Source organism: Prinia subflava, chromosome 3 (genome assembly GCF_021018805.1).
Source record: "Prinia subflava isolate CZ2003 ecotype Zambia chromosome 3, Cam_Psub_1.2, whole genome shotgun sequence".
In the NCBI taxonomy this organism is placed as follows: domain Eukaryota; kingdom Metazoa; phylum Chordata; class Aves; order Passeriformes; family Cisticolidae; genus Prinia; species Prinia subflava.
The window spans coordinates 35,595,582-35,620,263 of NC_086249.1; the positions used below are offsets into that span (position 1 = coordinate 35,595,582).

The window sequence follows — 24,682 nt, forward strand, 5'->3', positions numbered from 1 at the left end:
ATTGATTCTTTTTTCCTTTTTTCTTTTTTTTTTTTTTTTTTTTTTTTTTTTTTTTTTTTTTTTTTTTGTCCTTGTCGGTTTGATCTCCCTCTTCCCAGGACGCGCCTGGGTGGTAACTCTTTTCCCCCATGCAGCGCGCCGGTGATGCCCCTGCTCGCTCCGGGGTTGGGAAGACCGGGCACGGCAAACCCGTGGGATGCCTTGGGGCTCCCCGCTTCTTTGAGGGAGGGAAGGGGGTCCCGCTACTTTTGTGTCGGTGCCGTGACACTGCTGTTGTGTTTGCCAGAAGGTCACAGAAGAGCTGATGCTATTTGAGTTTTGGTGACTGTAAAGTCTTCTGATGATCCTGGGGAGGTCTGCATCCCAACTCGGGAGCTGCCCTGCGGAGAGCGGGCTCACGTGGGCTCCTGCGAGCGAGTGCGGGAAACCTGCGTGCGCGTGTATGGATGCGGGGGTACGCGTCAGAAGGAAGTTTTTCTTCAGGAATAAGGAGGACAAAGAGAAATCCCGGGGGCTGCGCGTAAACTCCTCTCTGGGCTCTGCCCTGTGGGAATCCCCCTCCCCGCACACACCTCTGGAGAGACATCAGATAAGAGTAATTCTTTTGTGATGCTATGTTGGATGTGTGCCTATTGCGTACAATAAACCGAGCCATATTGTGTGTCTATACTCGCCCGGTTCTGGGAGCCCTGGCATTTCGCAATTCCTGCAGCAAGATGTCCATCTCTAAAAGAAAAGCTCCCCGGGAGGACCCGGCTGGGTCCCCCACGTAATGTGATCTCAGGTGATCAAAGCCTTATCTCTCTCGGGTCACAAAAGAAATTTTTTGATGCAGTCTCCTTTAGTGTAGGGCATTGGCTAGACAGTAGAGTCATTGTAAATTCAGGAACTCTGTAAGAGCGGAGAGGCGTGCCTCTGTGCGTCAGCACAAGTACTGCATGCACAGCATTAAAAAAATAGGAGCATGCAGGAAAAGGAAAAAAAAAAAAAAACGCTCGTCAGCAGGTGACCTCCGCTCCCCGGGACCTGCTGCTACAAGGAACCGCTGCGTTCATCATCTGCGGGAGCCGCGCAGCCGCCCGCCCTCCGCCTGCCCGGCCCGCCCTGCCCGCTCCGGCGCTGGGCTGGCGGGGCGGGCTCAGCGCCGGGAGGGCGCGGGGGCGGCTCGGGCCGGGGGTCCCTGCGGCTGCCCGCCCTCCGCTGCTGGTGCGGGCGGGCGGGCCTGCCCCCGCCCCTGCTGCCTCTGGGGAGAGCCGGCAGACCGGGGCGGGGCGGGGGGAAGGTGCTGCACGCGGGAAAGGCTCTGGCCCCCGGGACTGGGAATCGTGGGCCAGGTTTTGGGGGGAGGGAAAGGCGCCGAGCAGGCCCGACAGTCTCCTCCGCTATTGAGCGTTGCGGAGGGGAGGGGATGGGGGGCGGGCAAGGGCGCTGTGAAAGCCTGAAACTGAAGCAGGGCCCTGCTGCCTGGGGGTGCCGTGTCTGTCTGCGCTCCCGTCTTTTAATTGGCATCATGTGGGGGAGCGGGCGGGGTGGTGACAGCTGCGACAGGCGGGACGCATCCCGGCGGAGCGCTCGGCCCCGCGTGGCTCCGGCAGCCCCGCACCGCAGCCGCGGGCGGCGGGCGGGAGGCCGGGGGAGGCGCCGGGGGAGGGGGCGCCGGGGAAGCCCCTTCCCTTCCCCCCATCGCCGGGCTGACCTCCCGGCGCCGCCTGAGCCACGAGGGGCTCCGCTTCCCTCGCCCCGCTGCTCCCCGCGGCAGCCCGGGCAGAGGACAGTCCGGAGGGTCCCCCGCCGCTCCCCTCCCCTGGAAGCCGTACAAAGAGGTGGCTGGCAGAGATACTTGTTCACCGTCTTCCTTGTCGTAGATGGTCAGTTGCAGTGCGAAAGGAAAGCTAAACTACTCCAATCCATAGATACAAAGAAAGCCAGCGTGTAGCCAGAGGCAAAAATGAGCAAAGGTCAAACCAGCAACAACATAAAACTGTGCAGTTGCAGAGGTGTTCATTGCCTAAAAGGCAAGGAAAATGCTTCTGCAGGCCTGCCCTTCACCAGAGCTAAGATAGATGAAAATTAAAATTTCACTTTTGTGAGCAACACACCTCCTCTCACCTGTGAGTGTGTCAGGAGAGCAGGACCAGCATTTATGTCAGGCTGGTGTCCTGCATCATTCAGCATGGTCTGAGTTGGATCATGCAGAAGAAGGTCTGTGAAGGGCTGATGTGCACACGTGAGGAATAAATAGCTTCCCTGAAACTTTCTTCCTATCCTTGTGAAGGAATGGGTCTTTGCATTGAAGTGGCTTCTTTAAAGAAAATGCTCAGTGCAAAGAGATTCAGCACCCCGTGTGCTGAGTTATTTCCTCTCTACTTCTCTTCCCTTCCACATTTTTAGCTATAAATAGGGCCCTAGCTTTCAAAGTTTGGAGTTGCCCTGATTTTCATTTGATACACCCTCATTTTGAAGAGGATTATCTATTTTAATATCTAGTTCAGGCCCTAGGTACTATCTGTATGTTATAGAAACTATACAGTGAAAATATGCACAGAACTGTGGGACAAATGCAATCCTTAAATTGGCAAGACTTCTGTAAAATTGTATGCTTGGTCCCAGATAATTTCTTGAAGGATTTAATATGGCACATAAAACTTGCTGTGAATAGGCTTTTGAGTGTTTCAAATGAAGAAGTCTCTATTCTGATCTCAGATATGTGGATGCTCTTTGCCAAGTACCTTAAATTATTTTCTGCACTTATGATAGGATGTGACAGTGCCTTTTTTGTTCTTTTGATGCACTGAGCAGCATGCATCCAAATATTTGAAATGATGACAGCAATTAAAGACTATATTTGGACTGATATGAAAAATGCCAGACCCACTAACTTAGCTATAGTAGTGTCTAACACACACTTAATGTAAGATTTAACCTCAGTTAAAATTTCTTGGTAACACATATCAAGTAATATGATATTTTGGTAAAAGCTTTAGTGAAAAAAGCCTTGCTAAGAAATCTGAAAGTATTGCATGTCCAGATATAATGGGAATCTTAAAATCGTTTCAATGGATCAATTGTATCGCCCTACATATACCAGATAAACAGCATGCTGCCACTTTATATTACTTAAATAATTATATAATTGCAAAATATTTCCTCCCAGTATTTTTTATTTGTGCATATGTAGAGAATAATTTAAAATGCCCAGGCCTTAAAAAGGGGTTATCAAAACAGTAATACTACTGGTGTTTGTAGTACTGAATAATATATAAGTTAATGATCAATACTCCCTTACAGGGAATACTTTTCATCTTTACATTAGCTTAGCTATAAATTTTCCCTGTTGGCTTCAACTTGTGCTGTGTTAGATCTATGTGATTGATGCCTGTTATTGATTAGTGCACAACTATTTTGTGGGAGATGCCAAATTAATTGTTAAAAAAAGCCACAAAAGTGCTTTTTTATTGGCCACGTGAGGCTCAACACACACCACACTGTTATTTCATTATTTCATGTACATATAATTTCCAGTAAGCTTTAAAAAATAGTTATGCAGTGTGCTTAGACATGAGAAATCACATAGTGAAAATGCTGCTCTGTGCAGGACACACTTTATTTTGTGACTCAGAAAGCAGCATAACACAGCAGCATGCTTCTGAATGTTGCTGGATAACTTCCTGTGAGATAATTACAGCCTTAGATGGGCACTGCCAAATAAGAAGGAATTTCCATTTTTTAACACAAGATTCCTAGGCTTATGCCAGGTTTGGCCAGCAGCATCCTCATTGAAGAGGTAAGAAATTTGCAGGGAAGTCTGCCAGAAAATCCCCAAACTCTCAGAACCAGATGAACCAACATTTGATACAGATACTTGTACTGTGCACATGGATGCTGAACCTTGGAGATTTGCAGAAACAGTGCTTCTCTGCAAAGTATTCTTATTTCTATGTGAGCAGATATCTGTGTAAGCTTGCTGTTATGTGAATGGGATAACTTAATCTTGTACACAGTGTTACACTTAGGTGTAGGATGTTTTAATGTCTGAATTTTAGATGAGTAAATAATAACACATCAGAGAGAATGGTTATTATCTAAACAGAAATGCATGACACTGGACTATACTAAGGATTTTCATTTCTCAAGCCTCTGGAAGATCATACTGTGAGTAAATCTTTCCCTGTATTCCTGATTCATTGATAACTGAAGGAGATCTTTTGGTTCCATGAGCAACATTGATTTATTTTACAATTCTGATTAAAATGTATTTTTTCAGAATTTATTTTGCAAGACAAGTTTTATAGGTTCCTCATTTCTGCTAATTTTGGCAATCTAAAACCTTTTTTTTTTCTCTGAATGTATAATCTGTTGTGCAGATCAGTATAACTGAACTTAAGATATGTGCTTAGGAATTTTGAGAAAGATTGAGAGGAATCTTTTAATTTGATACATTAATGCTGTCTGCAATCCATCATTCTAACAAAGACCCAAACTACTTGAAGTATTGTAAATTAATACATCCTCATCTCCTTCCAAAAAACTCAGAAAATGGGAAAAACCCCTTGAAAATAGCAGCTTGACATTCAGGGATAAGTAATATCTGGGGAAAAAATTCTTTCAATGAAAACAATATGTACATTGTTTGTTTTTTTCCTTCATTTCATAGGTATACTGGAATTTATCAGTATAGCAGTGGGCTTGGTCAGCATCCGAGGAGTCGACAGTGGACTTTACCTTGGAATGAACGAGAAAGGGGAACTGTATGGCTCGGTGAGTTCCTGCTGGCCTTGGGCAGTTGTCATCCTTACATTCTGTGGGGGAAACACGTGTTAGCTCCTACAGGCTCCCATTGCACCATGTGTGTGCTGTATGAGTGCTCTTTCTGCTCTGAATATCTTGCAATCTCATTCAAAACAAGACCCTGTGGGTGACATAATGAATGTGGGAGAGGGAAAAGGTGACAAAATCAGGAATGAGTAATAATGCAGGTGAATGGCAATTTAGACACAAACAATAGAAACTGATGGCCAGAGCTGGTCACTGAAGACTAAAGGATGTACTATAGGATTTGTAAATGTCTCCTGTCAGTAGAAACCTAAATCAAGACAAAGTGGATTCCTTTTGTGTGTAGGCAGAGAGTTTTCTAGGAACTGACAAAATAAGGTAGAGGGGGAGGGAAAGGGTGGCATATGTGGATGAGAGAATGAGAAGCAGCAGTGTGACAGAAGTTATAAAAACTATAGGAATGAGGGCTAGAAGCTTGGTGGTCTTGTCCTGAAAGTTTTGCTGGTGCTCCCTGAGGGATGGCAGCAGGAGTGAGTAACGGGTGTGAGGGAGGAGTAAAACTTGGTATTTCAGATGTGGGAGTTTGCCAGCCTACCTGCAGCTGATGGGTGACTGTTCTTGGCAACATGGGCTGTCTTCCAGCAGAGCAGAGAGAGAGAGAATATGTGTGTGTCTGCATGATGTGGCTCTTACCTGGGAGTATTTGAGGCATCTGATGTACAAGGGGCTTCATACCCTGGGTAGAACATGGGCAGGTTCATCTGAAATTTGGAAGATAACTCCCCAGATGGTAGAAGGCAACCTCTTCTAGGAGTAAAATATCAACCTCCAGATCTTACAAAGACTAGAGAAGCAGTTGTATTTGAGGAAGAGGGTGGCAGGGTTGAAGGGTAAGTGAATATCTGAATCAAAGGGAAGGTGTGCGTTCACAGGGGTTCATTAGAAGCAGAGGAGAAGGTTACACACTGATAACGTAAATGTTGCAGAGAAACACTCAAAAAGAAGTCAAAGTGATAGAGAAGGGCTTTGAATGTAGCTGAAGATAGCTGTGTCACAGGGAGTAGCAGTAACAGGGAAAAGATAGCAGTGAGAGTAGGAGAAAACTTGAGAAGGTGGTGGTGGGTGGACAGGTGAAAACAGAAGGGGTAAGAGGGAAGTCCAGATTCCATGTATATTATCCATGTAGGAGTGTGAGCAAGTGAAAGTCCAGCAGAAGTGTTTCCATAAGGGTGTCCAGGTTCACTGGTCTCTTTCTAGTAAAATTTTGTGTGAGAGAGATGAAGATGATTTTCTTCTGAGCAAAGAGCAAGCTAGGTGAGGAAGCTGGAACATATAGATAATTACAGTGTGTGTGGGAGGCAGAAAAAGAGGTGGTAAAATGAGGGGCAAGGGGATGGAGGATGAGTTGACATGGGAGAAGGGGAAATGCAGGGATGGTGACAGCCAGTGAGTAGGAAAGGCCAAAGAAAAGGGATTTAGCATAAATGTCAATATGGAGGAGGTAAAGCTTGGAAGGATGGAGAGGAAGTGAGAAAAGGAATGGATTCACTGACAGAGGTAAACCAGTTGCCTGTGAGGAGTAAGTTGTCATAAGTGACAATCCTTGTGCTGCTGATGAATGTGATAAAGAATTAGCAAAGAACATGAGTACGTCAGGTTCAGTTAGGCAGCAAAAAGGCAGAACAACAACAGTAACATGAATCAGTAATGTTGATAATCATCAGTAAGAGTAATCATTTAAACATATAAACATAGTGAATCAGTTACTCTGCACTTCAGATATTCTGAGACAGGAAATGTGGTCATTGATAGAGCTTAAATGCATAGACTTGGGAAAGCAAAGGTTACATCACTTTCCTGTGCAATTAGTGTTTTGTATTTGCAATACATTTGACTGTCAGAGTGAATTACGCAAGACATTCTTTGCTGAAGAAATATGCACAAGAAATTCTTTGTAAATTAGTAAGATCACTGCATTTATAAAATAGTTGTTCCATGAATGGCAGTTCTAAAGGAGCCTGCTTTCCTAAGGAGCTATGTCTCACAGTAGGACACATGGGTCTCTCTGACATTCTGTCCATGCAGAAGCACAAATTTCTCAGCCTTTTGTGTCCCTTGTATGGAGAAAGAGACAGTATTAGCTGTCCATGCTCACCAGATTGTCTGTTTGCAGGGACTACATAGCTCACCACTCCCAACTGGGACGTGCAAACAATTTCTCTTCTTTACCCTGCCTCTGATCAGTTGCAAAACTGATAGGAACTTAATTTTCTTGAAGACCTTTGCCTCCTGATTGAAACTGGTTGACAAGCTAAGGAAGGAGAGACAAGCAGCCAAATGGATGTACAGTATAATTGGATAACTACTTTTTCCTAAGAAATGACACTAAAAATATGAAGCCATTCATAATAGAGAACTGGTAATTTCTGAGGCTAGAATGCAAAGTTCAGGTTAAAATCTGATGGATGATGTGGCTTATTGTCAGCCTCCAGAGATGAGACATACTAAAGAGTGATGGTAATTGAATTACATTACTTCCAATGAAATATAACCTCTAATGGCTACTCAGTGTGATGATGCTTGAAAGCCTTGTCAACACTAGCAATCCTAGTGCCTATATTTCAGCAACTGTCAGCTCTCTTAGAAACACTGAGATAAGCAGGCCTCAGAGCAGATTTCTGTGTGGAATTGGCTGGACATTTTTAAGTGACAGTGTTTTGCATTTGGTTTTGGTCAAAAATGCAATTAATTGAAAATGAAGTTCTCCGATGGCAATAAACGTTACAGCTTGAACCAGAAACAAAGCACAGTCCAGCAGAGAATTGTCTCTCTGGCAAAATAGGAGATCAGGTTAAACGAGATTAGTTTTGAGACTGATATGTGGTAGACTCTGAAAAACTTAAATCAGTTCTCCACCTGCATTAAGCAGAGCAATCTCTTTAGCTAAACTGTTCTGCAGCACCTGTAAGTTGTCCTTGTGCTGCTGTGCTGTGAGGTGTATCCCTCTGTCTTGGTTTCTTCCCTAGGGGCTGTGCATAGCATCAGCTTTGTCATGGAGCAGGTACACTCATGACACTCTGACTGTGTTTCCTAGGATGGGAAACCCACACACAACTGAGTGGCAGCCTAAGAAATACTTGGTCTTGCTCTACACCCGCGTTGTGGATCTAAGCAGGTGCTTAGATTCACAGCTTGTGAGGCATTTAGTACTTGACACTGTTGGAATAGCCGCCCTGTGTCTGACACTATCATATTTATATTCTAATTACCGCATGAAAAATACATTAGGCATGAACCAAATCAGTGACCTAAAAGGCTTCTATCCTTCTATATTTGTGTTTGAAACATTTGACACAGAAAGATTTTTCCCAGCATAATTGTGGTGCCACTGGAGGTGGGACATATGGCAAAGCAGGGCAGCCAGGGTGGGTGATTGCTGCCAGTTTTCAAGAAAGACAACAGGAAAGGCAGTTTCAGCATATCTTGATCCAGACACGTTCTTCTTGGCCTTCTCAAAGTTCTGCTTTCCTCATAGATTAGCTGCCTGACAAACTCTTCCCACCTTCCCACTCTCACAGGGGGCAGTTCCTGCTGCATTTTCTGGTCAGAAGAGCACAGTGCCTCTCATGCTGCTTTCAGGCAAATGTGTAACATAATGTGGCTGTTGTCAAATTCCTCCTCATGCCATGGATTTGGCCAGGGAAAGCTGAAAATACATCCACATGGTGCTGCAGAGAAACCAGTGGTAGCTACCTAACAGTGACTCGTAGACTGGTTAGTGACAGCGGCTTTCCCTCCGGTGTCATCTGTCCCTGCTTTCCCTTTCCCTTGCCTTTCCCTGGCAGCCTGCAGCTATGACTCATCATGTTTCACAGCAGCTACTGTGCTTGTCACTGGAAAGGAGGAAAAATGCAAACCACAGATACGACCCAAAGGGTGTCAAGACAAGACATGAAGCCCTTTTCCTTCCCAAGTGCCAAACAGCTCTTACCAAGATGTCTGGCAAGAGCATTAGCAAGTGTGTCTTAGCTGTGTTCCTCAGAGCCGTGCCATGGAGAGAGGGAGGGAGGTCTTTCTGATCAGTCCCACAACCTTCATGCTTTTGTAGCTGTCCCTATTGTCATGCTGCCCTTGGGAACATTAACAGCTGCCACCCATGAGGGAGGCTGTGATTTGTCCCCACACCGTGGGGTGCCCATCATTCCCACTGCAGGCTGTCCTCTGAGGGAGTTCTCTGTTACCTCAAGCACAGACCAAGCAGGCACATGGGACACCCTTGCCTCAGCTGCCCTGGTTGTCCTGGGCTTTTCTGCAGGAGAGAGCTGTGCTGCGTCTAACTGCTGGCATCCCCACCACACTGATCTTCCTCAGACATGCACCTGCCCCTTTCTTCTTCTCAGACTGGATATGAAAAAAAATTTTTTAGTGGTGGGTGTGGTGAGGCACAGGAACAGGTTGCCAATAGGTGCTGTAGATGCCCCATTGCTAAATACATTCAAAGTCAGATTGGATGAGCTCTGAGCAGCCAATGTAGTTGAAGATGCACGTTGCAGGGAGCTTGGACCAACTGAGGTTTAAAGGTCCTTTTCAACCCAAAACATTCTGTGAATGCTGGTGCCTCCACTGCTCCTTGTGCCCTTGGCAGGTGGCAAAAGACAGCTCAGGTTGGGTCCTCAGGAGGAATATTGGTAGTTGGAAGATCTGGAGCAGCTACCAGGAAAGCTGTGCAGGTGGGGAGAGGAAAGCAGGAGTGGAGATGGTGGAGTTATTGAGGAAGGGGGAAAGAGTGCTTGGAAGGAGAGCTCAGGGGAGCATACAGAGAGAAGCTCATTTACTTACAGAGCAGCTGGGACAGAGCTGAAGAGCCCAGATCAGGAGCCAGGGAGGGAAGCTCCACACCTTTGGGTTGCAGACATAAAGGGTGTGGGCTGCAAGGTGAGATGTAGGAACATTTTTAACAGGGTCATAAATTGCAGTCCTTCAAAAAGTGAACTGAAAGCTTGATCTGGGAGACTAATCTTGTCTTTTGTTCCTAAAACATTGGGGAGAGGGTGGAGGAGGAGGGGGTAGAGAGAGAGAGAGAGAGAGAGAATTGTCCTTGAAGAAACATGTTTTCCCAGTAAGAGTGCAGAGAGGTGACGATATGCCTCTTTATTGTCCCAGCAGGGCTGAACCTGCAGTGTTTTATGCTTTTGTTTGGGTCCTCACAGTCCTTGAAGGGCTATGAAGCTACAAAGACTGGTGAACAGAAGTTTTTTCTGACAAAAAAGGGACAATTTGTCATAGTTTACTGAAAATTGCTTGGTGTAGGCAAGGATTTATTTGTCTGCATTCTAAAAATATCTTCTATATTCCTGTGTAAACAAAGGAAGGGAATTGTTCAGCCCTTCAAATGGTAGGTCAAGGTGCACGGAAACAACATGAAGAAAAAGCAGGTTGAAAGTGCATGTTGGTAACAGCATTTGGGCCAAGTGTGTAATTACTACAGGTGTCTAAGAACTGGATATATAAACAAATTACCCTCCAGTACTATCACACTTTCCTTTTAAATACTTCTCATCTAAAATGATTCCGTATGTTTCCGTATTTTTTTTAATAATAATCTGGGTTATCGGTTCTCAGTGTCCAGGTACCACAGTTGAGGTACCTGGAAACAGGACAGTTTCAGTGCACAATTTTTGGAAGGAGAATTAAAAGCAATTTCCTTGAGTGAAGGCAGAGACTTCTAGGCTGAGAGTGGTCAAATCCCAGGAGGGATAATGTCTGCAGCACCTGTTTTAAAGCCCTTCTGCTTGTGTTATTGTTATTATTTACAATAATAAAGTGCCTTCTGGTAAGTGGCATAAATGGAGAGACAGAGGGCGGTTCCTATGGCAGCTGACTTGCAAGGAGTGGTCAGGTTCTCTGCACAAGCAGCTTTGATCAGGAAAACCTGGCACTCCCATGATCAAAAACCCAACTGTGTCTTTTAGTGACAACAGCAACTCCTGTCTCCCTGGGTAAATCTGCTTTAAGCAGAAGACTGCAAGAAGCAGGCCTGTGTTAATTTGATGGGCAAACTCTGAAAAGACCCAGTTCAAAAAGGTGATTATGGCTCTGAACGTGAAGGAAACTTGAAACTTTGTCAGAGATGCAGAAATCCTGTGGAAATGGTATCCCAGCAAGGGTGAAACTGTGGGTAGGGATTTGAAGATTGTCAGTGCTTGGCAGGGGGTTTGCAGAGAATGGGAGAAGGGCAGGTTGAAGAAAAGGTTGTGTCTTAGAGATGTAGAAGCATGGGGATAAAATGGAAATTGCTGTAATAAAGCTGTTTTGGGCCCTGAAATGTACTAAAGTACCAAAACTTTTATAAGGTATAAAGTTTTAAAGCTATATACCAGAAAGGGAACAGAAGTATTTACCAACATGGTGTATTCAGGCAGGAGTGTAAATTCAATGCAGTCTGAATGTGGATGCTAACTGGGCTAGCCCTGTTTCTGATAAACTCCTTTGGGTGCTAACATGGGTGTGGGGAGCTCCCTGTTGAGGGATGAACAAAGGGAGCAGGGGGAGCCAATACTTCTGCTGAAAGAAGTGGCTATTTTCCCTCCAGCCATTCATCTCCTCCCTTTTGCTGGCACAAGTGTTTCTTTGCTGCCTGGGGAACTGATGCAGGAAACTGGAAAACAAATCTGGCCATGCAAAAGGGCTTCAGCCACAGTGGTTCCCTCCCAGGCCACTGGAAGGTGCAGCACAAAGGTGGGAGCAAGCCCTGGGTGAGGGAGTATTTTCTTCCCTCTAAGGCAGTGCCGGTGTTTTCCAGCCTTGAGAGTGTGTGTGTACCTTGAGCTGTGTGGTTTGTGTTTGGCTGGAGGGCTATCAGTCTGGCTTGGGATGTGCTTGGGATGTTAGGAACATCCTTTTAAATGAAAGAGTAGAGGAGGACCTGGAAGTACATGCATGATGGGTTTACTGAAGCAGGATAAATAGTTTCAGGGAAGCACAGCATTTTATTAAGCACAATTTTCCATTTCTAGAAATGGAAAATTGTGCTAAAAATGGAAAATCTGCAGGGCTGTGTTAGATAGGACCCACAGAAGAGAGTGCTTGTTACAGTGGGTAAAATGAGTGTTAGTAGAAGACTTGTATGATAGATGGTGAAAGCTCTGAAGAGAAGACAACAATGGGGAGTGCTGAAAGGTATTAGACTGGAGTGAAGCTATTAGTGGAGCTTTTATGGATTGGTCTCTGGACTGATTTTATTCCTTGGTTTTATTAGGGACATTAAACATCTCATCATAAAAAGGTAGTGGTGTGTTATTGAATTTTTTTGCAAAGCTGGGAAGTATTTCCAGCACAGGAGGTGACCTCACAGAAGGGCCTTGGTGACCTAAAGTTCCTCAGATGTTTACATGTGAGGCTCAGGCAGAGCTCTGTGAGTGCCACTCCATACAACACCAGGAGGATCCAGTCTAAATGCAAAATGCAGTTGGTCACTGTGTTAAAGAAGATGAATTGAAACCAAAACAGGTGCAGAAAGGGCCTACTGGGATGATCAGAGAGATGAAAAGACTATCAAATTATAGACTCTAAGGATCTTGGTCTTACTTAGCCTGCAGAAGGAAAACTGAAGAGGGTATGCTCTTGCTCTCTGTAAATACTTTGAAGTGTAACACCAGGGAGGAAAAAAAGTCCTTGAAACAGAGTACAAGAATGGATGGATTGAATGGGTCACAGGAAAGCTTAGGCTACATAACAAAGAAGATTCAGGCCGTGAGGAATGGGATATTGAGCTAGCTAGAGGCATTTTTGCAGGGAGGTGGAGATGAGACATAAATGCTTCCTCTGCGCTGTACAGTAAGAAACAACTCTATGACTGTGGACATTTCCTTTGTGGAGGGTATAGGTCTGAGAAAAGTCCATATATTTGAGTTACCTCATCTACTTCACTCTTGCAGATAACTCCTCTTAGAATTTGGATGGGCAGTTCTGCTGAAAACTGTTAAATGGTGCTCCCCAAAAATACCAGCATGGGGAAAGAGGCAGAACTTGCAACCTACCCAGCAAGGTATGAAGAACTCTGTTGGAAAAAACCCATCTTTTGAGATGTGGGTACTAGTGTAGGAAGAATTGATAGGTCAGTACACTTGACACAGGTAACATGGAGAAAGCTTTGTGAGAAACTGCAATCCTTGTGGTTGTTTTTAACTATGGCTTCAGTCTTTTTAAAATTAGAATTTCATAGACTCTAACACTGTCACCAAAGAGGGACACTTACCAATAGTGTTCTGTGAGATAGATACCACACTTTTCCTCAACTCTATGATCACCCTCAGAAGACTTAATTTCAAATACTTACTAGGTCTGAGGACAATTTTTTGTGGGAGAAAACCCTCAGTGATCTCCTTGGCTTGGTCTGCAATTCTATGTTGATGTTGGATTCTCAGTACATGCCTGGGACAGGAAACTATGAGTAACTTCTATATAAATTATGTGTGTGTGTGTATGTTTATATATATATATATATGTGTGTATATATATATATACACATACATATGTTTATGTGTGTGTATATATATAAAGCTCAGCTTTGGTAAACTAAGATCCTACTCAAACCTTAGTTTAATGATTTGCTTTCGCCTAACTGAAAGTGTGTGAAATTTTGTGTTCTTATGAAAACAGGAGCCTAGAGATACTGCTTGAGGAGGCAGCCCATGTGACCTTGCAGGAAACCCCTTCCAGAAAGAACAGTTCTGATTCCCTGCTAGTGCTGCATGCTTCTGCTTTCTTCCATACTCCAACACTGGCACTCATCTGACCTGTCAGGAGATCTAGGGATATAAAGCCACAGAAAATGTTCAGCTTCCTGATTTGGCTTGCTGCCTGTATGGACAAGTTTTAGGGCTCAGTGGGAGAATCAGGTGCAGTGTGGGGTGGTTGAAGGGCTGAGCATCATGCTTTCAACAGCAGGGAGTTGTTAAAGTGGCATAACTGCATTGCCAACCCAAATCACACCCAGCAAGCAAGAGTGGGACATTTTCAGATTCTTCTCTTTGCAGTTGTGTAGCTCCCTGTCACTGCAGCCCTGAGCGTTTCTGGAGCTGGCTGTGTAGTGATACAGAGGTGTGGAAAGGTTCAGTGTCTGTGGCTGATCTGAGAGTCCTGTGTTGAAGTGACATGCTAAAAGCATCAGCAGCAGTGACACACCGAGATGTGCTTGGGGATTATTCACTGCATCAGATAAAGATCTGATGTGCTCTGTTTCTGATTCAGGAGCCAGTGGGATGTGAACGTGGCACTCTCTCCCACTTTGCCATTCATCATTTTCAAAGACAGAGTAGAAAAAGCCTGCCCTGTGGGGACTTCATTAGGGATTTTGACTAGGCTGAGATTTACTTTGCAGTTTGAATGTACTTAGGCTGATTTGATGACGTGCAGTAATGTGCTTCATTTGTGTGACATTCAAAAGCTTAAGAAATAAAGGTGGTTACAGTGCAAATCCATATTTTCCCCTTCTATAATGCACTTTTATTTCTTTTTAATTCCTTTTATACTGGCAGATATCTGCAGCTACTTTTGATTTGAAGATAAGATTTTATATTTTTGTTCCACAGGCTGCTGCTGAGGTAAAACTTGTGTTCTAGTGTGGATGCTGCATATTTTTGAGGTCTGGCCCAGGCTGTGCATCTTTAATATGCTAAACTTTGCTCTTCAAATTTAACACAATTAATAGAGGCAATTGTGACGCAAGAGAAATTTCAACTTGATTCTATTATGGTTGAAATACCATTGTTTTCAATGGAATCAGGGTTGGACCTGCTCCTGTAAAACCACCAATTAGTTTTATGGTTGTGTCAGCAGATCCCAATCAAGATAAGAGCTGTATTGTATTCATCATTTTAAAAACCTAAATCTAGACAGGGTTCCTGCTTAGGAGAGTCTGCAATCTAGTGGCAATCTTTTAACATGAAATCTTACTTTTTCATAACATGGGGGTTTTTTGTCCCACTGATGGCTTTGTGAGGGCATCATATAGTGTATAATCTGAACTCAGAACAGGAAAGTTACTGGAGAAGACTTCAGCAAAATATTTTGATTCATTTTGGAATATACAAATGTTGTAAAGTTTAAACAAAATAGCAATATTCTTTTTATATTTTTACTTTAAAAATCTGATTTCTTTGGAAGGTCCATGTTTGCAGGGGCCTGGGAGACCAACAATGTGGTCTTTGAGCTCTTCAGTCACTAGTTCTGTTGAAGTTACTATATATCTTTTGGGTTTTTTCAGACAGAATGACAACTTCTTTCATCAAAGCTGAAATTAACTGCATGACTGAAGTTTTACCCATTGAAAGACAGGACCACTGCTGTGGCTGTGAGGAGTAGGGGTCTCGTGAAGGAGCAGAGCCACCTGACTTCCACCAGTGCTTCCCAAAGCCTGGGTCAGCCCTGTCACTGACAGCATGAGTCATGGCATAGCAACATCAAAGATGTGTGGATTTGCTGAGAAATATTAAGGCAATACTCTTTATGCTACTCAGAAAGCGAGATACTAAATTGTGTAACTAAATCCATGACTTTGTGGTGGGATTGCCCCTGGGAAAAGGAATGGAAGATGTATCCAAAAAGTCATCCCTGGAGAGAGTGTTTATGAGAAGTGTTTGCCAAGGGAGTGGGCTCTGCTGTCTCAAAAAGAGAAGCATGACATCTGTTCTTCAGCAGCAACTATTTGAAATGCTGGCCTTCCTTCCTGTCCAAAAAAGGTGGGAAACTAAAAAGTCTCATTTTTAAGCAATTTAAACTGACAAGCAATTGAGGCCTGCTAGGTGAGATCATAGTGTGCCAATCCTTTGCTGTAGTGCCCACCAAAGCACATAGTTTTAAAAATTTCTCTGTGAGGCTTGTTGATTTTCAAGACCCCAGTGGATACATGGCATTTCAGTGAGGATCTTTCCAAAATGTGATAGCTTGTCATGCTGTGTTTGTTTGATGACCCCTGTCCAGAATGGAAATGTCATCAGTAATGTCCTTGTCCTCTGAGCTAGTACCTAGCTGGTAGCTTTGCATAAAATTAATAGCAAAATATAGAGACAGGCTTCTGTTCATCAGTCCTTGACCAAATCATCTTGCTGAAAGAATGAAACATTAATTACTTTTACAATGTACATTTATATCACTACATATATATAATAGTTATTTTGTCCCTGTGGCAACGTGTTTCATGAAGGGTCCTGAGCATTCTGTTCTTTTTATGATAGCCCTGGTAACTGAGACATGAGGTGCTTCTTTAATGGTGGATAAATCCATTTTGTAGGGATTTATCCACCATTGATAATGTGGATAAATTCACTCACTGAACCTAGATACTCATATGGATTAAGTACTTTTAATCCCTCACTTTACAATGTTTTTCAGCACGTCAATTTAGCTCACTTAAGCAGCACCTTCTGCTGAATGAGGTCTATCTTTCCATTAAGCCTGCATTCTGTGCTTAGAGAACCACAGAACAAGGCAAAAAATACTGACAAAACACTTTGTTCCATCTGAGTTGGATTTAAGGGAAGCATGTTTTATTAAAAAATCTCTGTCTGGTTAAACCCTTAACTGGTATTCAGGCTAAAAAGTGTGTGTAGCTGTAGGGTGGCAGCCCTGCTTTGACATACAGGTTGTCTTTTGATAGAAGAGAATTTGCGGAGTGGGGAGCTGGGGGAGGTCAAGTTACAGCTTTCAGTAAATCTGAGCATGCCTGAAATAGTTCTTTTAATGTCTTAAAATATTTGTTGCCTTTTTATCATTGCAAGGCTGATCCATGTTCCATTTAAGCTGACGGGAACCCTTCTCCCATCTTCTCCAAAAATTGGCTCTGGCCCCTGTATCAGATTGCATACCACCTTGCTTTCTGATTCCTGGAAGGGTTCAGCCAAGCGTTATGAATTAGATGTTTAGATAACATTGATGACTGCAGTACTTTATTGTGCCAAGGGAATAAAAAGTAAAATAGAGATTAGAAATGTGACTAGTAAATGACACAGTGTGGGCCTGGTCCTGTTGGCATGGAAGGGAGGAGAACAGACCTGCTAGTTTGTTTTCTAAGAGTCGACTTTGTCCTGGTCCTGTCCTTTTGTGGTGTGAAGAAGGAAGCTTGTCCCCTTCCAGAGAAAAGACACCATGACAGCTTATGTAGCCTGAGATGTGTCCCTGGAGTTTTGTCAAGACTTCCAACAGCATCAGGAGCAGATCTTGGGTGTTTAGGTGAAAATGATGTTTTGTCTCATGCCCTTGGCTGAGCAGATATAAACGGAGCCTTTATGAACTTGAAGCGTGGCTGTTGATGGGCAGCCTGTCCTCAGGCACAGTGGGGTTTCTTGCCCCATAATGATTTCATGTCCAGGGAGGGCATGCTTAAAGCTTGACAGATGCTGCAAACTTGAAACCTCAAAGGAGAGGATATCAGTAAAACTAAGAGCTGAGGAGTTGGCAGTGGCAAAAATGGATAGAGGTCTAGTTGGCATTTCATACTCCTGCAGCTCACGTCAGAAGAGCTCTGTAAACAGCCCTGGGGTAGTGTAGTGCTCTATGCCAGCCTGGTCTCTCCAGAGAACATTCTTGATAGTGTGGAGAGCAAGGGAGTGGAAGAAGAGTGGCAACAGGACAAAGGGGTGAAGGGCTGAAATCCCACCTGCACTGACAGTGTTCTGGGATTTTACTGTTGGCACTGGAGTCTGTTTACTTTGTTCAGGAAGTGCTGCTTTTCTGTCGTCTGCATCAGGGCACGGAAGTACCACAGTGTCTGCATCTGTGTAGGTATTGTGGCTTTTGGTAATCATGATCCCGAGGGGTTCGGGTTCTGCTGGGTCTTGGGATCTTTGTGAGCTTTTTGTATGAAAGATGCTAATCTTTAAGCACCATCATAACTGCTGCATGGCAGCAGCACAGAACAGTCACACTTGATTTTTATTTTGTAAGTGGGGATTGATGTATAATAAAAACTTTATACAAACTAACTAAGAGGTTTAGGGGAAGAAAGTAAACTGGAGACTGGATGTACTCTGTGAGAGTACAAGGTGACCTCAGGTAGGGAGAATGCAGTTGCCTAACCGTGGTTTTGCCAGGGACACCTTGCCTGATTTCCCTCATCTGATTTAATGTACCGTGGAATATGAAATGTGTATGAGTGGCAGCATTGGTGCCTGACTGTTTGTCTCTGCTCTGGCCCTAAAGGGTTTCCTGCAGTCTGTGTAAAAGGCTTTTGGAGAACTACTGACACAAACACAAAAACCAGTCAGCTAGTCCTCTTGGCAGACCTTTTTTCCCCCCCATTTTTTTCATGTTTTGTCAAATTATCAAACAAAGCATTCTGAAAAGAGGCTGCTTGGAGAAATCCATCAAAGAGAGCTCTGTGACACCAAGTCAGACACACAGTGTGCAAGGCTGGACTCACACTGTGGTCTAATTTGGAAAAGAAAGTGGTGCTGCTTGGACACTGTTATTTGGCTTCCCATTGAGGCTGGAGGTGGCTCACCCAGCCAGAAACTAGCAGGCTTAGCATGAGAGTACAGAAAATATCATAGCAAATGCTAAATGAGACCTTTATTTATGACAGCTCTGGATGAGTGTTAATTATTAGCTGAACATAGTGTGTTCTAGAGGCTGTTTGCATTACAGCATGGGAAGGGCCAATGGCATGTAAAATGTGTGTGTTGGTAGGCAGAACAGCAAAGCGAATGGCTTCGGAGGAGAATAGGGCTTTTCTTTGTTTCCCTTCACTACATATGCAGTTTTCAGTAAAGCCATGTAGCCAAAATGAGGGATTTTCATGAAATTACTCAGGAGATTATATGTATAAACATGACTTTGATTAAGACGAGGTGGATTAACAAGGTGTTAGTGTGCAGCAGGTATATAGGAAGTGTTGACTACATCAGATATATTTCTTGTTAATAGTTGTTTTGACTTCTGGATTAGGTATTTTCTTGTCTCTACTGAATCAGTGTAGCAGTTTGGAAAAGGGAAAACTGTACATGATATAGAACAGAATAGTTTGCTTGGCATGAAAGGTACTTGCTGTGATTCTAGGAATGATGGTCTGAAGAGGCTTTCTTTTGTCAGCTTACAAAATAAATTAGAGTTTTAGCTCCATAAGGGTTACCTTATGCACTTTATTAATTTATGCATGCACTTTATTAATTTAGAATCTGACTTTTAATCAATCTGCCTGGAAATAAGATAACATAATTATTTCCTTCCCTTGTTAGGTGACGGAGAATGTAGAAAGGGAAAGGTGTCCTGGGCTTGCTGACGGTGACCAGCCATTAGCAGTTTCCTGAATTAAATCTTTTTCAGGGTTTTGTCTTTGTGATATGTGTATCTTTGTACAATTCAATTATTTGAATATTCTGAGTTAAATAACAGGTTAAAAAAACAAACAGGTGAAGTGCGGAAATGTAGCAAAATGAAAATCAATCCCTTTGTAGCTGAATACTCTATGAACTGTCTTCACAGAAAACATGTGGAATGTAGTGCAATATCTGATTTATATAATTTTGAGGTCACCTCCTTATTTGGCCCTGAATTAAATGATTTGAGCAAGGCAGGCAGCCTCCCCTTTCACAGGAATGCAGGTTACTTTCCATAGCTGTTCCAGCTGGGTATGTTTGGTATTTGTGTCAGCTTTCGACAAAGATGTCCAGCAACTTTAAGTATGGTGCATGGAAATATTTGCACTGGAAAATTGATAGAGAAGTCAGTTGCTGGAACAAAAGTATGCAAAAAATTGCTGTATTGTAGGGCTAAATCCTTCTCTTCAAATGTACTTAGAGAGACTTTCTAAAAGTCATAGGCAGAAGGAGAAATGTGATCAGGAAACATCATGTCCTTTCCATACTGGGAAAGTTGGTATTTCCCTTCCTAAGATAGTGGGAGAAGAGGGTGGTGTTGGCAGAATGGACCAGCCTCACCCTTGTGTTATGCTTATTTCTGGCTGGAATAATGACATGCATACTTAAAAAGTGAGCATAAGGTATTAATGTTATGTAGGGCTGAGGTGGTACATTTTTTAGGGGTAGGCTCAGCAGTGTTAGGTTAGTGGTTGGACTCAGTGATCTTAAAGGTCCTTTCCAACCTGAAGGATTCTGTGATTCTACATAAATTACTATACTGATGGATATTGATTTCTGTCTGTCTTGATATTACATGAGATATTATTGTAAGAAGCTCCCAGAGCATGGGGAGAAGGGTATGATGGGATTTTAGTGCCCCATATTACAGGATCTGATTTGAAGTCACCAACACTAATTTACTCCAATGGTGTCTGACCACAACCAGAATTTCTAGGTCCCCTAGAAGGAAAAAGGTTTGACTGTACAAAGAAATAATTTAATTTCTTTTAAAGGGTGATTGTTAAGATCCTTACCTATCTATTCCCACATCCTGATTGTTCTGTCGTGTTCATGTTGAAGTATTTTCCTCATGTTTGTACATGAATTTCTGAGGATTTTGAAGAAGGACAGAAGAGATGTAGCTGTATTGTAGGTGAATAGAAAGTTAAAATAGGATAAGCTTGTAAAATGAAGATTGAATTTGTGAGCTTGAAATCCATTTAACTCATCCAGAGTGCAGTACCATCCAACCCCCCCGATTCAGGGTCTGCTAGTTACGTGTACCACAGCACTGCCACAATCCATCAAACCTGCCAGAGAAAGAGAGGCTATTTTAAAGTTTCTCCTTCAGGGCATGGGGAAGTACTGTTCTTGCAAAGATAGAAATTTATGATGATGCTAAAAAAAATGCAGATGAAGTGAATAATTAATGAATTCACGACAGGACTGAAATATCTTCCTAAAATGCTGCTATTTTTAGCCGGGAGTTCTTCTGCAGTGCTTGTCATGTGATCCTATTGCCTTCTGAGAGCAGGGAAACAATTTGAATTAGTTTCTCTTTCTCCATGGACTTATATAAGCCCAGTATATAACACCTCTTAGCAACTGAATCTGTCTTAAAACAAACACAGTTGATTTTAAACCTCATGCAAAATGAAACACTAATGAAATCTATACTTAATCTTCTCTGCACCTTTTATAATAGTTGGAACTTTTGAGGCTGTACCAGGAGAATACTGCAATGGGTGTAACTGGCAGCTGCTGCTGGTCTGGTGATGCTCAATGCGGCTGCGGTTTCAAGCTGGCAAAGGACATAGAGGCAATTATCAATAGGATGTTGCAGGGTCTGGCTCACAGATAAGGGTTTAATGTGAACAGATTTATGTGTTTTTTTGCCTATAACCAGTGTAGACTATTGCTGTGTTGAACTATGAACTAAAACTGAAAAATGTCATAGTCAGAAATGACTCTAAAAAAAAGTTGTCACATCCACAAGGGGTTATGGTCACTGCCATAGTGAAGTTTCAGGTGTTGAACATGTGAACCCGGGTCCTGCCTGGGATTTTTCCTTCCTGAGTGGTATGAGGTACCCAGTGCTCATTAAAGGGGAAGTCAGAAGCAGCTTACTTGCTGTCTTTCTTGCCTACTGAAGTTGCCACAAATTTAATTTAGAAGAACCCTCCAAATCCTAAACTTTTAGGTGTTTGGGAAGGCCTGAGGAGGACTCCGTCTTTGCAGCTCAAGACCTGGTTTGTACAGGTGCAGAGGGTTATGGCTTCCTTTCCCCATTTGCACAGGGTTTGTTTCCCCCACATGGGATAGTTCCTGGGTGACTTCTGTAAGGTGTATGGGGCTACTTGGTCCTGGCTTGCCCCAGCCCTGGTGGGCTGCCCTGGGAGCAGAGTGCTTGCCACACAAAGCAGCAGTGAAACATCTGAGCAGAAGCACATTGGTTTGGGAAAGGTTTGTAAGCTGAGTCTCAAGCAGCAGAGGTGGCCCCAAAGGCACCTGCAACTTCAGGGAAGCTGAAGACCTTGTGATGATGGTGGACCTTGGGAAGCTCCTGTGTTAAGCCGTGGGAGGTGGTTTCTTAGGGGTGCTTGAGCTGTGGCTCCTTAGTTGTGTTCAGGCACAAGTTTATGGCTCAGGTACCATACATATTTTGCTGCATCTGGGCCTTGGTCTCTCTTTCCCTGGTCTCTGTTCTCCTATCTGAAAGGATTTTTTTAAGATTTAATGTCTGTAAAACACATGCATTATATGGAGCTTTGTAACAATTAGAAATTGATCTTCAGCTGGAAGCTGGGTATGGTTAATGTGAGTGCTATTGAAATGAGAATTCGTTATGAAAAAAATACATTGAATTATCACTAATTTTTTTCTTGTGCCTTGTGAAAAGACTATTTTCAGCCTTATTTTTCCCAGCTTTCTATCAGCTTTCCCATGCTACAGCTCACCACCTTTTTTCCCAGTGTTCTTGCTCAGTAATTTGTGTGAGTCCTCCCTAAAATGAATCTAGTTATCAGGTGGCTGTGTTTTAAGTACTCTATTAAGCAAATTTTTAAAAGCAATTTTAAGCAATCTTAAGGATGTAGAAGGCAACGCACTGACTGAAGAAGTGGGTCAACTGGAAGGAGTGGGATTCTGTGGTGGCAAGGACATGTGATGAATGGTTGATATCTTCAGTGGGTCCTGTCCTTAGTAGGATGAGACACAAGGACAACCCTGATAATGCAGACCTGGAGGGCTTTTCCTTGCCTGCTTCATCTCAGCACACAGGGTTCATGCTCTTGTTTGAAGCTCTATTGGGTTGTGGCTCTGTGATACAAATAACAAATCAAACGAAGAGTAGAAAATTGCACGTTTTTAAATTAATGGAATGCATCAAGTTCTCCATGCATTGAAATAACAGAGATTTTAAAGCTGTAAATTTTATTACAGTCCTGCAAACTGGTCTTAGTTTCTTTCATTTATATCTGTTGGAATGCCTGCATTCACCATTGAAACAGTTATAGAAGTCCAGTAAGGTCTTGTGAGCTGCTTGGGAACTATCAGAACTAAGAAGTATCTGTTTTCATCTTTGTTGTGGCTGTATTGATTTGGGCAATGAGGCTTTGAGAGTAATTTTTGCTTCACATAGGGTTATCCACCCTTCTGACTGCCTCCTGAAACACATAGCAAAACTGCTTTACGTAGCTAGAACCAGGAGTACTGAAATAGTTTATTCTGCCGTTTAGTGAGGAGATACCAGTTTCAAGCCATTAAACTAGTAATTCTTTAACAAGTACCTTATTTTAGTGGCTGTCTCCTGACTGCTCTTTCTTTTCTTTCCACAGGAAAAACTAACCCAGGAGTGTGTATTCAGAGAGCAATTTGAAGAAAACTGGTATAACACATATTCTTCAAATCTATATAAACATGTGGACACTGGAAGACGATACTATGTTGCGTTAAATAAAGATGGGACTCCGAGAGAAGGGACTAGGACTAAACGGCATCAAAAATTTACACATTTTTTACCTAGACCAGTGGACCCTGAGAAAGTACCAGAACTATATAAGGATATTTTAAGCCAAAGTTGACAAAGACAATTCCTTCACTTGAGCCCTTAAAAAGTAACCACTATAAAGGTTTCATGCGGTGGGTTCTTATTGATTAGCTGTGTCATCACATCAGCTCCACTGTTGCCAAACTTTGTCGCATGCATAATGTATGATGGAGGCTTGGATGGAACATGCTGATTTTGTTCTGCACTTAAAGGTTTGTCCTCCTGGAGGAGAGCCTATGCCCACTCGCTTGATTTAGTACGAGAGGGAGCGCGAGAGAGTGAGTGCGAGAGAGAGAGAGAGAAAGGGAGAGGATGAATGGGAGTGAGAGCGCGAGAGAGAGAGAGGAGCCGAGGGGAGGAGGGTGAGGAGGAGGAAGGCCTGATGCATGCTGGGGAATAGACACGCTTTTAAATTTTTGATCAGTTGTACTTCGTCATATATCAGCATAGCTGCCATACTTCGATTCATCAGGATTTTTGGCTGGTGGCCTGCTCAAGTGTACGCTGCATTTACAAAGGCATGGAGGGTGCAGTCTTACTTAAACAAGAGACTTTTCAGTTAATCGCTCTCTGGGTCTCAGCCCACTGAGCTTAAAGCAAAGACCTCTTAGTAAAAAAAAAATAAAAAGTTAAATTTATTTATAGAAATTCCAAAGGCAACATTTTATTTATTTTATATATTTATTTATTATATAGAGTTTATTTTTAATGAAATATGTACAGGCCAGATAGGCATTTTGGAAGCTTTAGGCTCTGTAAGCATTGAAATGGCAAAGGCCACTATGAACCTGTGGTAAATTCATGCAAGTAAATATAAAGGTGCATGGATAAAATAAAAAGCCAACAATAAAAAGGTAATAATAATAATAAATTCTAGTGACCCTCATGTACTAAAGGCGACAATCTCTTTTGTGCCCATATTATTGTACAAGTATGCACACCACTCATGACACTGAGTCCTCACTCTTCTGACTGCTTGTTTCATAGCTTACCCCAGAGGATTAAAGAGAAAACTGGGTCTTCAACTTTTTTTTATGTGTCTGTAATATTTCCTCTCTGATAAAGTGACTTCTTACATCATTGTAAATTTCGCAGCTGTGGAAAATATTGGGGTTGGAATATATTCTACTTGTTAAAACCTATTGCAGATTATACCAAAGCTAAATGATAAATATGCTATTTTTTTTCCTAAAGAGAATGCCAGAAACAACATAAGTAATACCAACAACAATTATACTAATTTTAAGATTCCACAAAGAATACATAAATATTTCAGAGGGCAAGAACCAGGTTAACAGGATCACTCTTGTAAACATGTTTATTTGTGCACTTGACTATCTACTATAGAATTATACAAGTTCCATAGGGGTCATTGTAATACCTTTTATGGAAAATTGCTTTCAGTGTGAACTGTCATAATACATGATATTAGCACCCTTCCTAGAGTAAAACTTGCAAAATGAAACTAATAAATCTCTATCAATAATGACAATGAGGGGGACAG

At 42.8% G+C, this 24,682-nt stretch overlaps 1 protein-coding gene across 2 annotated transcripts in view; it reads left to right on the plus strand.

Annotated features, from left to right (window-relative positions):
• The window catches only part of FGF9 (fibroblast growth factor 9), a 28,356-nt gene extending 3,686 nt beyond the window's left edge, over positions 1-24,670 (plus strand). For both annotated transcript variants that reach the window (XM_063394667.1, XM_063394668.1), the window contains 2 exons: positions 4,655-4,758; positions 22,967-24,670. In XM_063394667.1, the coding sequence (XP_063250737.1) occupies positions 4,655-4,758; positions 22,967-23,212 (350 nt within the window). In that variant the 3' untranslated portion in view covers positions 23,213-24,670. The remainder of the gene's footprint in view (positions 1-4,654; positions 4,759-22,966) is intronic.
• Positions 24,671-24,682: the final 12 nt, after the last annotated feature.